General features: G+C 39.3%; 1 protein-coding gene across 2 annotated transcripts in view; it reads right to left on the bottom strand.

Annotated features, from left to right (window-relative positions):
- Positions 1-1556: 1556 nt before the first annotated feature.
- Positions 1557-14546, bottom strand: part of zbtb20 (zinc finger and BTB domain containing 20) — a 37805-nt gene continuing 24815 nt past the window's right edge. For both annotated transcript variants that reach the window (XM_029174678.3, XM_029174677.3), the window contains exon 4: positions 1557-12984. In XM_029174678.3, the coding sequence (XP_029030511.1) occupies positions 12449-12984 (536 nt within the window). In that variant the 3' untranslated portion in view covers positions 1557-12448. The remainder of the gene's footprint in view (positions 12985-14546) is intronic.

Here is a 14546-nt window from a genome sequence, read left to right as displayed (position 1 = left end):
CGAGCAGCTTCTTCCAGCCGTGCTCGTCGCAGCGGTCCTCCACAGCCTCTCCTTCGCTCAGGTGCTGCACGTCAGCAGCAGGTGGCGCCCGCGCTGAACCAGTGGAAGTGGGAGTGGCGCGCTCCCGCACCCGATGCGCGCGCGCGTGTTTCTCAATGAAGGGTGTGTAAAGCTCAGACATTGTCATGATTTTTGGGAAAAATATTAGGTAAAAGTGTTCTCATAAGTACTGTACTGCATTACAACACAGCACACTTACCGGAATTACTATAAATAAAACCTCCACATTGTAGAGACATTGATGTATCACAGCCTTTTGGAGTTTTGTAGTATCTGAAGTATTTATTACTTTCAAGTGTGTCCCTCGTGACTTTTTAGATAATACCTCAATACTTCAAAATAATACATCTGTATTACAATAGAATGAAAGAATAGGTATGACGGGCATGAATACATAAATATGCACCGGTTATTAAAACAGATATAAACCACCTAGAGTAATTAATTAAATTTTCTTTTATGTCTAAACTAAATAATGTTTTGTGCATCACAGACCTTACTTAAAAATCCCACATTTTACCAGTCATTTACCTATGATTGGGTAAGAAGATGGATCAACTGTACGTGCGATGACTGTGTTTTGTTTCATATAAATCATTTTGTTCATTAAGATGTCACAACAGATTCTTCATTCATGTTGATAGTGCCTTTTTACCCATACTCCGCACATAGCTAAGACAAATGAAATAGTCAGAGCAAAAATTAATAAGCTGCAGCAGCCAAGCTCTTCTCAAATACACTTGTAATTCATTTCACTAAAGAAATATTGCAGCAGCTCGTTCCAGCGTTAGAATATAACAGAGCACAGGAGCCAAAATCTGACACTGGGACACCTCGTTGAAATTCATTGGTGAATATTATTAGTAATTTATTACATGGTGAAAATCAAGTCAACTCGAAGGAATAATTCATTTGATCTAATCACATTATCATTTTGTCATCATGGTTATTATTATTATGGTTTTGCATGAATAAAAATTAATCTAGCCACAGCTAGCAGTTCATATAGCAGCTCCAGGGTTCGAACCGACGCCTCACAGCAGGTTCCTGGTAATCGGTTCCCGTGCAGAGTTTACACGTTGGCTGCATCAGTTTGCCTGTGAGTCAAGTGGACAATCAGTGTGAAGTATGACTGCGATTGTTTATTAATCATTGTTGGAGTTGCAATCCACTGGCAGCTTATCCAGGGTGTTTCCTGCCTTCTGCCCAGTGCATTCTGGGATATATTCCAGTCCGTTGTTGAGAAGCTCATCACATCCAACTGTAGTTGGAATAAACACACACATTAATATTATTTATGGGCTTAATTTATTTCACTATACTGGTTCCAAGAATACCTTCTATCCATCCATCCATCCATCCATCCATCCATCCATCCATCCATCCATCCATCCATCCATCCATCCATCCATCCATCCATCCATCCATCATGATTTGGTAGAAGCTGTTTTGTTGAATCAAGAAAAAAGAACAGAAAAATAAAGCAGCAACAAGACTTTCTGTGAAGTACAGGAAAGTACTAGTTTTTATTCCTTCATAATCAAACTTCACAAACAGCTTGAACTTGTACAATACCTCAGAGAGTGAAAATTACAAAAAAAGTGCTGGTAACATTTACAAAAATCATCCTTACTTAGCAACAATCAGTTTATTCTTCCACACTTTTTTTAGTCTTTTGTATTAAGGCTTAATACTTCTGTATAAAGTATATGCAAGATAAGTCTTCACAGTTTTTCGAAAAAAGTCACAATATTATGTAACATAATGAAGCTTTTACGGCTATTTTCTTTATAATAACAAATACACATCACTGGTAAATATATGTGAAATACAGGGCTTATTGTAAAATGGCAAGTAATGATACTGTTTGCTGAGATAAATTGATTCCACACACTGTTATAGGAAAGTTTTGACATACCATTGCTATAACTGAAGGAGGAGGAAAAGAAAATGATAAGCATAAACACTTGGGAGATCGCCTCCAAACTTTGGCACATCCCATGAAACAATTTCACTGAATAGGAGATTTATTTTTGAAATCATACATATGGAAGAATAGCTAAACTGGCATAAAGTGAAAACATGCTGTGTAGTAAGGTGCTAAATCAGAGCTATTACATTGCCAGCCTTTTTTTTTATTTCCCACGTGGACTGACATGAATAAGGTGCATTTGTAAGACTCAAAAGCATGTAGGCCTTTTCTCAGATGTCAACAAATTATGTAATAAATACAATTTTCCAAAAGAACACCCTAGATCGATTTGACCAATAGTCTTGAGGCGACCTCGTATACTCATGCATTCCCATGGATTGAGAGAAATTAACATCTCTACTGCCGTTGTGTAACTCTAACTGTGGCATGTGAAAGTAAAAGCTGTATTGTTTTCATGGTATGTGTTATTTGCTTTTTTTTTTCCATTTTCGTTTTTCTTTTTTTTCAACTGTCGAAACTGTGACAAACTCGATGAGTAAGGAGATGGAACTGAAAACTGAATGCGAAACTAAGCCAAGATATATTCACAAGATCCTCTAAGCTGCACTGGTTTACAGATCAACAGATGAGAGCTCTAGCCCTAGACTCACCAATTTCACCCTCATGCATACTGTACGGTTAAAGTGACGCAACAAGCTTGCTTAAATAGTCTACATCACAAAAAGCAATTTGGTTTTAGTGCAAACACAATTGGCTGGCTTCAGCTTCTCAATAATAACAAGCTCACCAAGGAGATTACAAGAAGGCACATACTTATGCTTCCTCTAACACGCAACATATTTAGACAAACCGCCACATCTTTCAACAACACCACAAAGCGGTGAAAACAGGAAAGCTACTACATCCAGGTAAGATGGTGAAGGTTTGCTTGTGTGTGTGAACTATTGGAAATTTTACACGTATCCATCAACAAAATAATGATTTTAAGGTCAATAATTACGGCTGTTGTGAATGACCGGCTTGACAAACGGTGACTCATGGTGAGCAGCCAGTGTTGCTGTTTACAGAACTGAAGGTGATGAGCTTGTTTTTCCTCGTATGGTTTCCTGTGTGACATCCGACATGTGTTGGGTTTATCGTTTGGTATCTGTGTTCTATGTTTGAATGTGAAGACAATCGACGTTTTGACTGGTGGGAAATGATTCCTTCCCTCATACATCCCATTCCTCGCTTAACAGCTGCTTGATTTGTCCAAAGCAATCACAGGAGGAAACAACAGTTTTTAATGCCCCTCAAAATCTGGACACTAATACTCAGGGTACTGCTGGCTAAAAAAATAACCTGCTACGAACAACAATAGGTGGAGTTCATGTACATTTAAAAAAGGCGACTGATTCTGTACCTTTAAATACGAAAAAAAAAAAAGAGAAATAAAACCATTTGCTCAACATTCCCACTGAGGGCAAACAACCATCAGATACTATGGTCCAAAAACGTGTTGCGTGAATTATATTGCTTTTGATAGAAGAAGACCAAAATAAGTCTAGTGCAAATCTCTTTTCTGGTTTGAGAAGTGGTGGGTGGTGTAATGAGAGTCAACTGTCATATCTGATCTTCTATAGCAGAAACATAGCAGGTGAGTTTTAGAACTGGAAAGCTGTGAAGTGGTATCCCTTTATCGTTCTCCTCACCGAGTAAGTAGGCGCTCTCTTTATCAAAAAAGAAAAAAAAAATCTGTCACCAGCCGATGCCATGCAGCAATTTGGAAGGAAAACCCTAATAAATATTTCCTACTGAATGCAATTAACCAGCACACTCGCTTCGCTTCCTACATCCAATTGACTCGTACTTTGAAAGGGAGGATGGTGGCCGCGTTAGTCACCCTCCCTGTACAGCTGGGAGGATGTGCTTCGTCTGTCAACTCACATCTGTGCTAACGGGTGTCGTCTGTGCAGTTATGTCTGTCAAATACATCTCTCAACTTGGAAATGTTGGAAAAGTCACTCCAGTCCAGTGTTTGACAAATCATATTATAAAAACGTGCACATACATTTGAAAAAAAAAGAAGAAAAGGAAAAAAAAAAAAAAACTTTATCCCCTATTTCAAAACAGCAGTCAATACATTTTCAAACAAGCTTGTTTCATACAACAATAATAATAATAAAATACAAACCAACTTGGAGCATAAATTATCAAAAACAAACTGAAAACACATTACTGCAGCATATATTTCAGGGTTGCTTAGTTGTGATGTTAACTACCTTTACTACAACAGCTCCACTTCTGCCAAGTTCAAAACTATATAGGAGAAATATTTTTAGGGAAATGATATAATATATCAAGCTAACATAGGCAAAAAAAGGCCTAACAAAATATACACATATTTATAAGCACATCTCATATTTCAACTCAAGTGCATGTTTACAAAAGCATCTAAATACATGATATGGCAGCAACAAGCCTGAAAACAATAAAAAAAACACTAAGATTCTTTTATATCAGGGCACGTGTAATTTTTGATTTGTTAGGTGAATATTTGAGAAATTCTTTGTCGCAGGTGCAAAATATTGCCCGAATTACAGTAATCAAATTTTCCTATTTTGAACACAGAATGAAAAATATACAGCAGATTCACCTACAAGTCGAGCATACAGTAATAAAATATTGTCAGGGTTTGCCAAATGGTTCACATTCTGCTTGCAGATGATGATGCTGTTATTACAAAAATATATCATCTAATGACTTTTATATATATTTGGACCACATTCAGGATTTTTGAAATTCGTATAGTTTGGTTTCAGTCTTTTTTCATCTTGTGGTTGGCTGATGCTTTTATTCGACTAATGTCTGATTTGACTTGAATTGTCGAGACTCAAAGTTTTGTATCGTCATTCTCTTTCTTTGTTTTTGGCTTAATTAACAACTTACAAATATGTGCAAACTCAAACATCTTGGTCCATCTCAAGTATAAATGGCTAAATGTGTTTCTAAGTCACAAAGTCAGATTAGTATTTTCGGGACAATCTTAAATTATCAGACAGTGCCAATATACCAAGAAATATTCTACAACAACAAAATAACAGACAAACTACTGAGATCAAACCCATTGTGAAGGTGAACTATTCTCATCTGCCACGTGTGTGCGCGTGTGGACGACGCGACCAGGATCAGTCAGAACACTGCAACGCTTTACACTCGTGTACATGTTTTGACCTGTGACCTTCAGCATCACGGCTACTGCGTCCGATTCATGTTCACGCGTTTGTCGCATTTCGCCTCAAAAACATAGATTTTGGTCTACAACAGGCAAATAAACAGAAGCACAAAAACCAGTACAAGTCATCGAAAGGATGCGTTTCACAAGCACTCTGCCACGAAAGAGGAAAAAAGAAGCACGCGGAGCAACCCAGCCCTAAACACACGTAAGAAAACGTATCATCTCCATAAAACTAAAATGATTTGAACCCTTCTTTGGTTTGTCAAAATAAACATTGTCTAGTACAGCTTTTTTATTTGCCTCCTAATAGCAAGCATGGCCCTGTTTGAACTCATGACTCCACCAGCTCCTTTAGAACCTTACAGTGCTAGAAATGTGAACGCACACCTACACGTGGATGAAGGCAGACGTGGTGAAGAGCCTCATCTTGTCTAGAGCCCAGACAGAACCAGAACCAGTCCGCACGAGCGTGGGCCGCGCCCGGCGCCGAGCGGCCTCGTGGCGTCATGGCAACGCGTGGGCGGGGCCCAGATTCGCACCCCGATCGGCCCCCGATGGGAAACCGAGACCCACGTTCGTCACGGCGCGATTAAAAACAAATCCAATCAATTTGCGGCAAGCACGAGGCCGTGGAAAACCCTCGATCAGGTTGGTTGAGTGTGAGATGGAATGTTCTGGACTCGAACGGGAATGCATGTTTTCAGTCACGCTGCCGCACACTTCAGCGCTAATCGCCTCATGGAGCCGGACGAAGCCAAGAAGACAACCAGCAAGTGAGAACGCAAGGAGCCAAAGTGTTCAAAGTCTTCAGAGGCTAAATCGCGACTAGTCTCCTCATTACCGTGATTAAAAAAAACAAAAAAAACAAAACAGAAACACCCAAGAGAAGTAAAATAGGTTCTCCTTCACGGGAGCGAGGCCTGCATGCTCTATTTGGACTGGTACAAGGTGGGTTCCACCAGGGTAGTGTAGTAACTGCATCATAGTGAACGTAATCAAGACGTAGCTTAGGTCAAGCTCTGAACAGCTGTTTCACTGTGTGTGTTTGTGTGTGTGTGTGTGTGTAAAGCTTGGAGTAAATCTGAGTGTTGGTGTGCAGGATGCGAACAGACGCTGCTTGTGTGTGACGGTGGATGACAGGGACTAGCAGTATCACATTGCCTATGTTACTGATGCTTCATATGAACAGTATGAAACTAAGCATTCAACATGTGTATGTGTCAATCATAGCTGTTTTCTCCTATTTACTTGAAACTATGAATTATGGAAGATTTAAAGATTCTAAATAAAGGCAATCACTTCGTTTTGCATATGCGTTGTGTGTAAATTAGGCCTTTTTTAATAGATTTGCTCACTTAAAACGATTCCCATAATTTTTCCTTTTTCTGCTTGATTCTTACATCTAATTTAACAATGGTGTTATAAAATGGTGTTATAAAATTTGTCTTTTTCTCTAAATTTGGCACAGTAACTAGGCTGGAGAAGGTTAGAGAGAGAAACTGTGGTAATTAGTCCACAGGGGACAGAATAATCAGCCATCCCCAAAACCTTTTATCTCGCAGCCACTCAGCGCTGAAACTTCATTTATGGTTTTTATTCTACCATATTATCTTCTACTTTTGTTTTCATGTTATTAAACCAACTACTTTAAGACCTTTGAATACTCTGTGTGTGTGTTTATCCGTAGCCAAAACTTTTAATTACAAAACTCTGTTTGCCTCCTAGTAGCAGTTTTATAAATCTAGTCTCCCGTTTAATGACCACTTTCTTCTTTTCTCATTGCTCAGCGCTTGCCCTTTACAATTTCAAGCTGTACATAATCAACATGGCTGTCGGATAAGATAAAACTTTGAAGGGAAACTGGCCATTGGGCTGGTGTGTGGAAGAACCTGCCACTAAGGTCAAAGGACACCGAGATAATCTGAAACCAGCTCCTAAAGCGCCTGCCTCTTCATCTAAGCTGTGAATTATTAATTTACACTAAACACCAGTGGACGTATCTACTGGCCACGTCTATAGATGTAATTATAGTCTGAAGAGCAGTACAAGATTGAGAGTTAAGTGAGCGTTTGACTTGGATTGTCGTACATTTCTGGCAGGTGGTTAAAGTTCACGTCTTCCAGCCAATGCGCAGCTCCCTCTGCTGCTCACAAAGCGCCACTGCCCTCCACCCTCAGCGTACAGTACGGTACAGTACGGTACAGTACAGCATATGGCTTGTTTGAAAATGGCAAAGGCTAAAAATAAAAAACCAAAAGCCTAATATTTATGAGACAGAGCAACGTGAATGAAAAAAACAGGTCATTTAACTTTCAACTCTAACATCTAAGCCTATTTGTATATGTATTTATGAAAATGTGATTGCACTTTACATCTTTAAATCCTCCAGACGGTATAAATGTACGATAAAAAAAATTAAACTTGCTGATGTAGCCTTCGCTGTATATGAATAGAATATTTCAGTTATTTTAAAGGGTTTTCTTAGGATGCACTCACAACTACCAGGTTTCAGCAGTAGTAGCATAAATAGTATACTTTTAATAGACCATTGTGTATATACTGTATCTGTGCAATGTAGGAGAGAAAAACTATGAATCTTCTGTATAGTTGCTGTATGTACTGATAGGCACTTGATAGGCATATTCCCTATATCCCACAGGTACTGTATACTATAGCTGCAATTATGTCTTTATCAAACTATCTGAAAAACGTTTTTATTATCTGTGTGGAGACGGTGATACTTAAATATATATAGTACATTTGTAAGAAGTTATCTATTTCACTCTTATGTGTTCTGTAGAAGGACAACAAATGCAGTTAAGTATTATCTGAATGCTTCATGTGTTTTTTTTTTGTATTCTACTCTTAACTTTGTGACTTTATTCAAGCTTAAATGAAGATAAAACGAAAAAGAATTCTGACAGAAAATGTGTGGAGACAAACAGGAAGACAGACACGTGCGTAAGAATAAAATGAACCTGTTCCTTACTCAACACCACCATCAACATCACTATCTTCCACTTCCTTGTTTTTATCTCAATGCAAAACATATATGAATATATATATAGTACACTGTGAAATATGACTCAATATGACTATCCTTTTTCCAGTCACGTGAAGCTATGTATGTATAAACAACACCACTATGATCACCAGAAAAAAGTCGAAGGAAGTCTGAAATAAAGAAGTATAACGATGAATTAAACATACTGCAAAAGGACAACAATGTACTGTAGACTCTGTGTCTCTACGCTAAGATAAACAAAACATGAACAGTAATATATTTGAAACACAATACAAACAGCTGCAGGCTCAAGGCTATTATCTACTTTTCAATATGTTTTGTTCTGGAAAATATGTGTACACTTTGCAAACATAAATTCTAGACTTTTTTTTTTAAACTAACAACTAGAAGAAGCACGATTGAGATAAGGACTTATTTTCTGGATAATGTTGCAACTTTTCAACAATTTTCAACCAACTCTTTGCAACACTGAGAAAAGAGAATTAAGCACCACCACAAGTAGCTGAAGCAGTATAAGGAATATATAACTATGGACATGTGATGCTAATGCGACGGTGGGGGGGCTATAACACGCCATGACTCTCCTTCCACGCCTGTTCCGCTATCAAATACCCTATGATACAAGAAGTCAACCGACGACGGGATGAGTGATTAGCCCTCATCCGGATAACGTTGAGATTGGCTACTTTTGTTATTCCAAAACAAAAAGTACAAATAAAAATAGAGAAACAATTGATAGTGTAATTCTGAAATCAAATATTTCAAAAACCAACATCGAGCTACTTAACCTACTATTTAGACCAATGATACCACAAAGCTGGTTGTACTCATCTAGCTACAGTCAATAGTGCATTTGATATATGTGTTTACACAAAATATGTCAAATTTAGGAATGCTAGATTACTGAACACACACGTTACACTGAAACAATTCAACTCATGTCTCTGCCTTTGCTCTGACGAAGTGATGATGTTAGTTTGGCAGTGTTTAACTGGGTACTGAACAGACGACGAACACCAACATCATGAGCTATGCGCCACACGCGTGGCAATACTGTTGGAAAGAGATCTCGGCAGTTGCTTACGTTTTCTATTTAGTGCATTGTCTGTTAAGGCATGAGATTACCCTCCACTTGCTGTGTAGAGACAAATATAGCACTAGCATGCAGCAATATTGCCATCCTGGCAACCACAGCTACAAACTGTAACCGTACAATTTAGGCTTATATGCACACCATAAAACACAGGCCCAATCAAATGTTATGTGCTACTTCAACTGAGGACTAATCTCACACATTTTTTCTTTCTGTATATTATCGTTTTTTTTCCTCTCACTGTGACTCTCGCAGCCGAGGAGGAACCCGCGATACGGAGTCTCACTCGACTTTGATTTAAAGCGACTCCGCGGGGAACGCGAGTCTAGTGGCGATTATACAAAACGTAGCATCAAAACGCTTGACACAAGTCCTTCAAGCGGGCGGGACCAAGTCAACGGCACTCGACCGAGGCTGCAGTCGGGATTTTGGATTACAGGTGCCGCACTAGCCCAAAAGGTTTGGAGAGCTGCTTCTCTTAGTACCTGCGCTGCATATTGCAAAGGAAGCCCTACAGTTCAGATATTCCACTTATCAACATTTTGATTAGGCTATATACCACACACAGACACTCATATACACATATACACACTAAGGACACAACTGTGTACAACTGACGGACAAATATCAAAGAAGCTGCATTCCATCATCTCCCAACACCTTTAAACCCACAGAAGGTTGTTCTAGGACACACGTCACTTATGTTACACACTCACATACATTATAAAGGTCTTATTCATAATAAGAATTATTTCTATCATCATTATTGTTATTATTACTCTTACCACCACCAACAGAGTTGGACAGGAGTGTTTATTATTACTGTCGTTTGGCTTGGATGTTGTGTTCTGTTTCCAAAGAAATGCAACTGAATCAACTGTTTTGGGGAACTGATGCCATTAAAGAATGAATCTAAAGGTTAAACGATAGATGAGCACATATAACGGTACAGAATTAAATATAAAATTAATGCTTGCACCGACACGGCATACGTATACACTGTAGGGAACTGCAAGCAAATAACAAAAGCCAAGAACCGCTGAAAAACCTAATGAATTAATGGAAACAAAGCTATTCTATTACATGTGAACTTTACAACCAAATGTCAGATTTAAAAAAAATCCTCTTTTCTAAAACTATAATATCTCTGTTAACAGTAGTGCACTTATTGGTTTAAGCAGTGCAACATATATGCAAGAAAATAATGCAGTCCACTTATCAAGATTAAAAAAAAAAGTTTTTTTTCCTTTGAAATTGAATTAAAAGAAAACCATAGAATCATTTAAGGAAAATAATTAAATATTAAGCACAGGCATTTTAAGAAAATGTGCAAAGTAGCACTTAGTTTTTTTTTAATTTTACAGACCACTGTATGCAGTTAGGTATTCTGTTAACGATACAACTTCTGAAGTGTCTGCTCAAACAAATGAGCAGATCCTTCAGATTGCAGTTGCAGGCAGTTGCATGTGTGTGAGTGTGTGTGTGTGTGTGTGTGTGTCCTATTTTGGCTAAAAAGCAATAGAAAACTATTCAAATATAAGAAATAAGCCTTGAGTGAAGTGATGCATGGATGACAACTTGCGCACACTAGCTTCCATATCTCTTCTGTACACGCCGTGTCCAGGTTTCAGAAAAATCAGGAATGTATACTATTGTCTAGAAAGTCCATCTGCAACTTGTGGTATATCACAACCAGTGTCATGTCAATCAGTGGCGCTACGTGTTTTAGTATGAGTTTCGTGCAGGAGACGCCAATACATACATGTATACAGTAATTTAACTGCCTCCTGCTGATGGAGCTTTGCAACGGTACTGAACAGGCTAAGTGGGGGGTTCCACCATCACCGTATCATTTATTTCCAATTTAAATGTGAGTCAAATGAATTTTTTCCCCCATTTAACACATTTGTACTGAACGAGCCTGAACCCCCAATATTATAATTTGATAATCAAATTAAAACCATGTAGGCTATTCAAGAACAACAATAGTTAAAGTGAGAAACCTGTTTTTAATCTACATCCCATAACAGTCAGGTGCAAGTTGAGGAGCAGCAATTATGAAGGAGAGAGTTTAGTCATATGTTCCAACCTGCCGTAACTGTGAGTGAGAAAGGCTAAAAAACCATCAGCGAAAGAGTCGTTCTTCTTCTCTCATGTATAGAAATGGAAGAGGTCCACTAGCCTTAACAGTCTTTAAGATATTAGTGGCAGTGTATGCGAATGAGTTAAACTCCAAACTTCAGGAAAATGAAACAGATTTTTGCTCAAATACTGTCTCATCAACAAAGTCTAATTTAGTAAATCATCAAAATGCATGGACAACAATTACAAAACATATGAGAAGTATTTGTCCCTGTCACTACTGACAGTAAGTTACATTTCAGTAAAATGATTAAAATCGGTACCTTGACAACAGCTGCATTATAATCCCTTAATATCATAGGAATAAATAAAACCCAGTGTCAAATTAACTACTCTCCTTTTTTATTTTACATAAGAAGGCAATCTTGTGACCATCAGTATTTTTAGAGGGAATCTGTAGCCCAACCCCAGATGATTTTTTTTGTTATTGTCGTTGTAAATTATACCACAGTAAGCTTGGACATCTATAGTTTCCAAACTGGTCAGTATGGGTTCACAACCGCCATTATTTGTTTCATGGCAATGCACACGCAAACGCACACCCCCCACACACCCGCACACACACACACACACACGCACACACACACACACTTGGACAAACAGACAAACATATGCAAATACACACATAGATGCACATGTATATTCATTCGGACATATCTACACTAAAGGTGTGTTTGTGTGTATGTGTTTCTTTCGTAGGCCTTTCGGTAGTGTTCAACACATAAATCAGTATTTTAGGAAAGCATACATTTAGAGGCCTGTAGTTAGGATCCATCCAGTAGATCAATATCAAACTACTAAGCCTTAAGGCCACCATCTTTTTTCTTTTAGAATAACAGAAAAAAAAATCTTTTTTTTTTTGGAAACTTAATGTGCCAGTGTCTATACTCATTACTCTTCATACCTCAAAATAAGAAAAGGAAAATCTAGTGCCATTTTATTTGTCATTCGTTTCGAAAGAAGTTTATCTATTTGTACTTATCCATCGGAGACATGCATTCGCATGTGGTCATTGAAGTGCTCCATTTGGTCGAACTTGGCAGGGCAGACGGAGCACACGTAGGTGGTCCCTTCTTGGCAGCTCGCTTCCGCAGCGACGCCCACTCCTGTTCCAACCCCGGCCCCGACTCCGGCACCTCCGCTCACTGGCATGGCGAGGGCCACCACTCCGGCTCCGGGCTCGGGGACAGCCATGGGCATAGGGATGGAGACGGGGCCCGGGGTGCCGGCGGTGCCCGACAGCCCCGTCATGGCGCTGCTTGTGCTGTGCAGCGCCATGTGCCGCTCCAGCAGGGTCTTGTGTGAGAACTTCTTCTTGCAGATGTAGCACTCGTAGGACTTCTCACCACGGTGCAGCCGCATGTGGACGTTGAGGGAGCTCTTCTGGGTGAAGCGCTTGTTGCAGATGCTGCACTGGTAGGCGCGCACCCCCGTGTGTGTCACCATGTGTTTGATTAAGTAATCCTTCAGGGAGAACGAGCGCCAGCAGATGCTGCACTGATGGGGCTTCTCACCTGGATGTACACGCAAGACAAAGGCATTAGAGGCGACACAGGAGACGTGACAATTAAGGCTTTCAGAAAACATGCAGTGTGTGTGTGTGTGTGTTATGGTCATTTCTAATGGAATCAATCAATCAGTCAATCGTTCACTTTATAAAGCTATGCCTCTGTTATATGATTGACAAAAACGTTTGCACATCTGCATCTGAGGCTAATTTTAGTCCTGAGCACCGCTGGAGCATGTGGCAGGTTCGGCTGCAGCATCAGACGCCTGAAGCCAGAAATGTTACGTTTACAGCTAAGGAACAAACCTCAGGCAAGAATTATTCAAACTCAGATTAGCAGCTGTATCAGGAAGGCTCCCCCTTAAAAATAGCTCTGCCGCTGTACAAATTATAGAACGCTGCAATTGTTATCTGCTGGCAAATGCTTCGAAATGAATGATTTCACACACGGAAAGGTGGAGCTACGAGGACAAAGTCTGAATAAGAGCCTTTTAATTTCAACACAATCAGGAAGCAAATAATTTATGCATCTATTTGGTATTTTGTCAGTTCGGAAAGCTCATTCTAGATAACTGTCTCAGCTGACATTAAGGCATTAAATATTAACATATTAATAATTACATAAAGCTAACAAATACAGGAAGAGACTGATAACGCTTTGAATAAGAGAGCTGCACCATGCAACTCAATGAAGTCCTCTGTGTGTGTTTGCTGCTGAATCATTCTGCAGCCAGCTCAAGTTTACACTTGTGCTTTTTCATTTGCTTGAAAGGTCGGAGGTCAGGGCCGGTCACCCGTCAGGAGTGGGGAGCCTGCACTAATTGTCTGACTCCCTATTCTTTATCAGGGCCGCGTGTTTGTAACGCGGTGACTCACACGTGTAGCCTTGTCTCTGACATATTTGCGATTGCAGCCAATGACACGTTGGCTCCGCTGCACGTGTGTCGTTCACAGATACTAGCGCGCCCTTGTCTTTGAGCTATTTTGGGTGTGTATCGTACAAATCTATATTTTTAGGAATTTAATTCTTCTGATGTTTTTTCTCTGCCTCATCCCTGGGCTTGTGAATATTTAATTTATATCATTTGACTCCTGATTACCTTTCTCAAGGCAATTAAATGCAATTTATTCTGACTGGGCCGTGTGGTGATCGCACAGATAGGGAAATACAATATTATTAGCATATCCTGTTAGTTATTGAATAATGTTTTTTCACATGTTGGAGTAAAGATAATCCATCAGCGCTCGCAAAAGGAAAATCTGATTTAGTCCATGAGATTTATTAATCAGGGACTTCCTCCACTACACCCAATTATTTATTAAGGGCGATTCGGTTTGAAATGACCTTCATATAACAGGTGGTTCAGGACAAGCAATGGATTATAACAAATAAAATCTGAACGGGCAAATCTATCATCTAATTATATGACATGTAATTCTTTCTGTGATGACGACTCGCGTTTGATTGATAACGGCTTCAGCGCTGGATAAAAGCTGCGCGTGGTGTAATAATGTGCTGCACGAGTAACCTGCTGTCAGATACAAATGCTAACAAAGACACCAGTCATC

Source organism: Betta splendens, chromosome 14, assembly GCF_900634795.4.
Source record: "Betta splendens chromosome 14, fBetSpl5.4, whole genome shotgun sequence".
In the NCBI taxonomy this organism is placed as follows: Eukaryota; Metazoa; Chordata; class Actinopteri; order Anabantiformes; family Osphronemidae; genus Betta; species Betta splendens.
The sequence above is the reverse complement of the archived record's forward strand: the minus strand, read 5'-3'. Positions and strand labels throughout refer to the sequence as shown.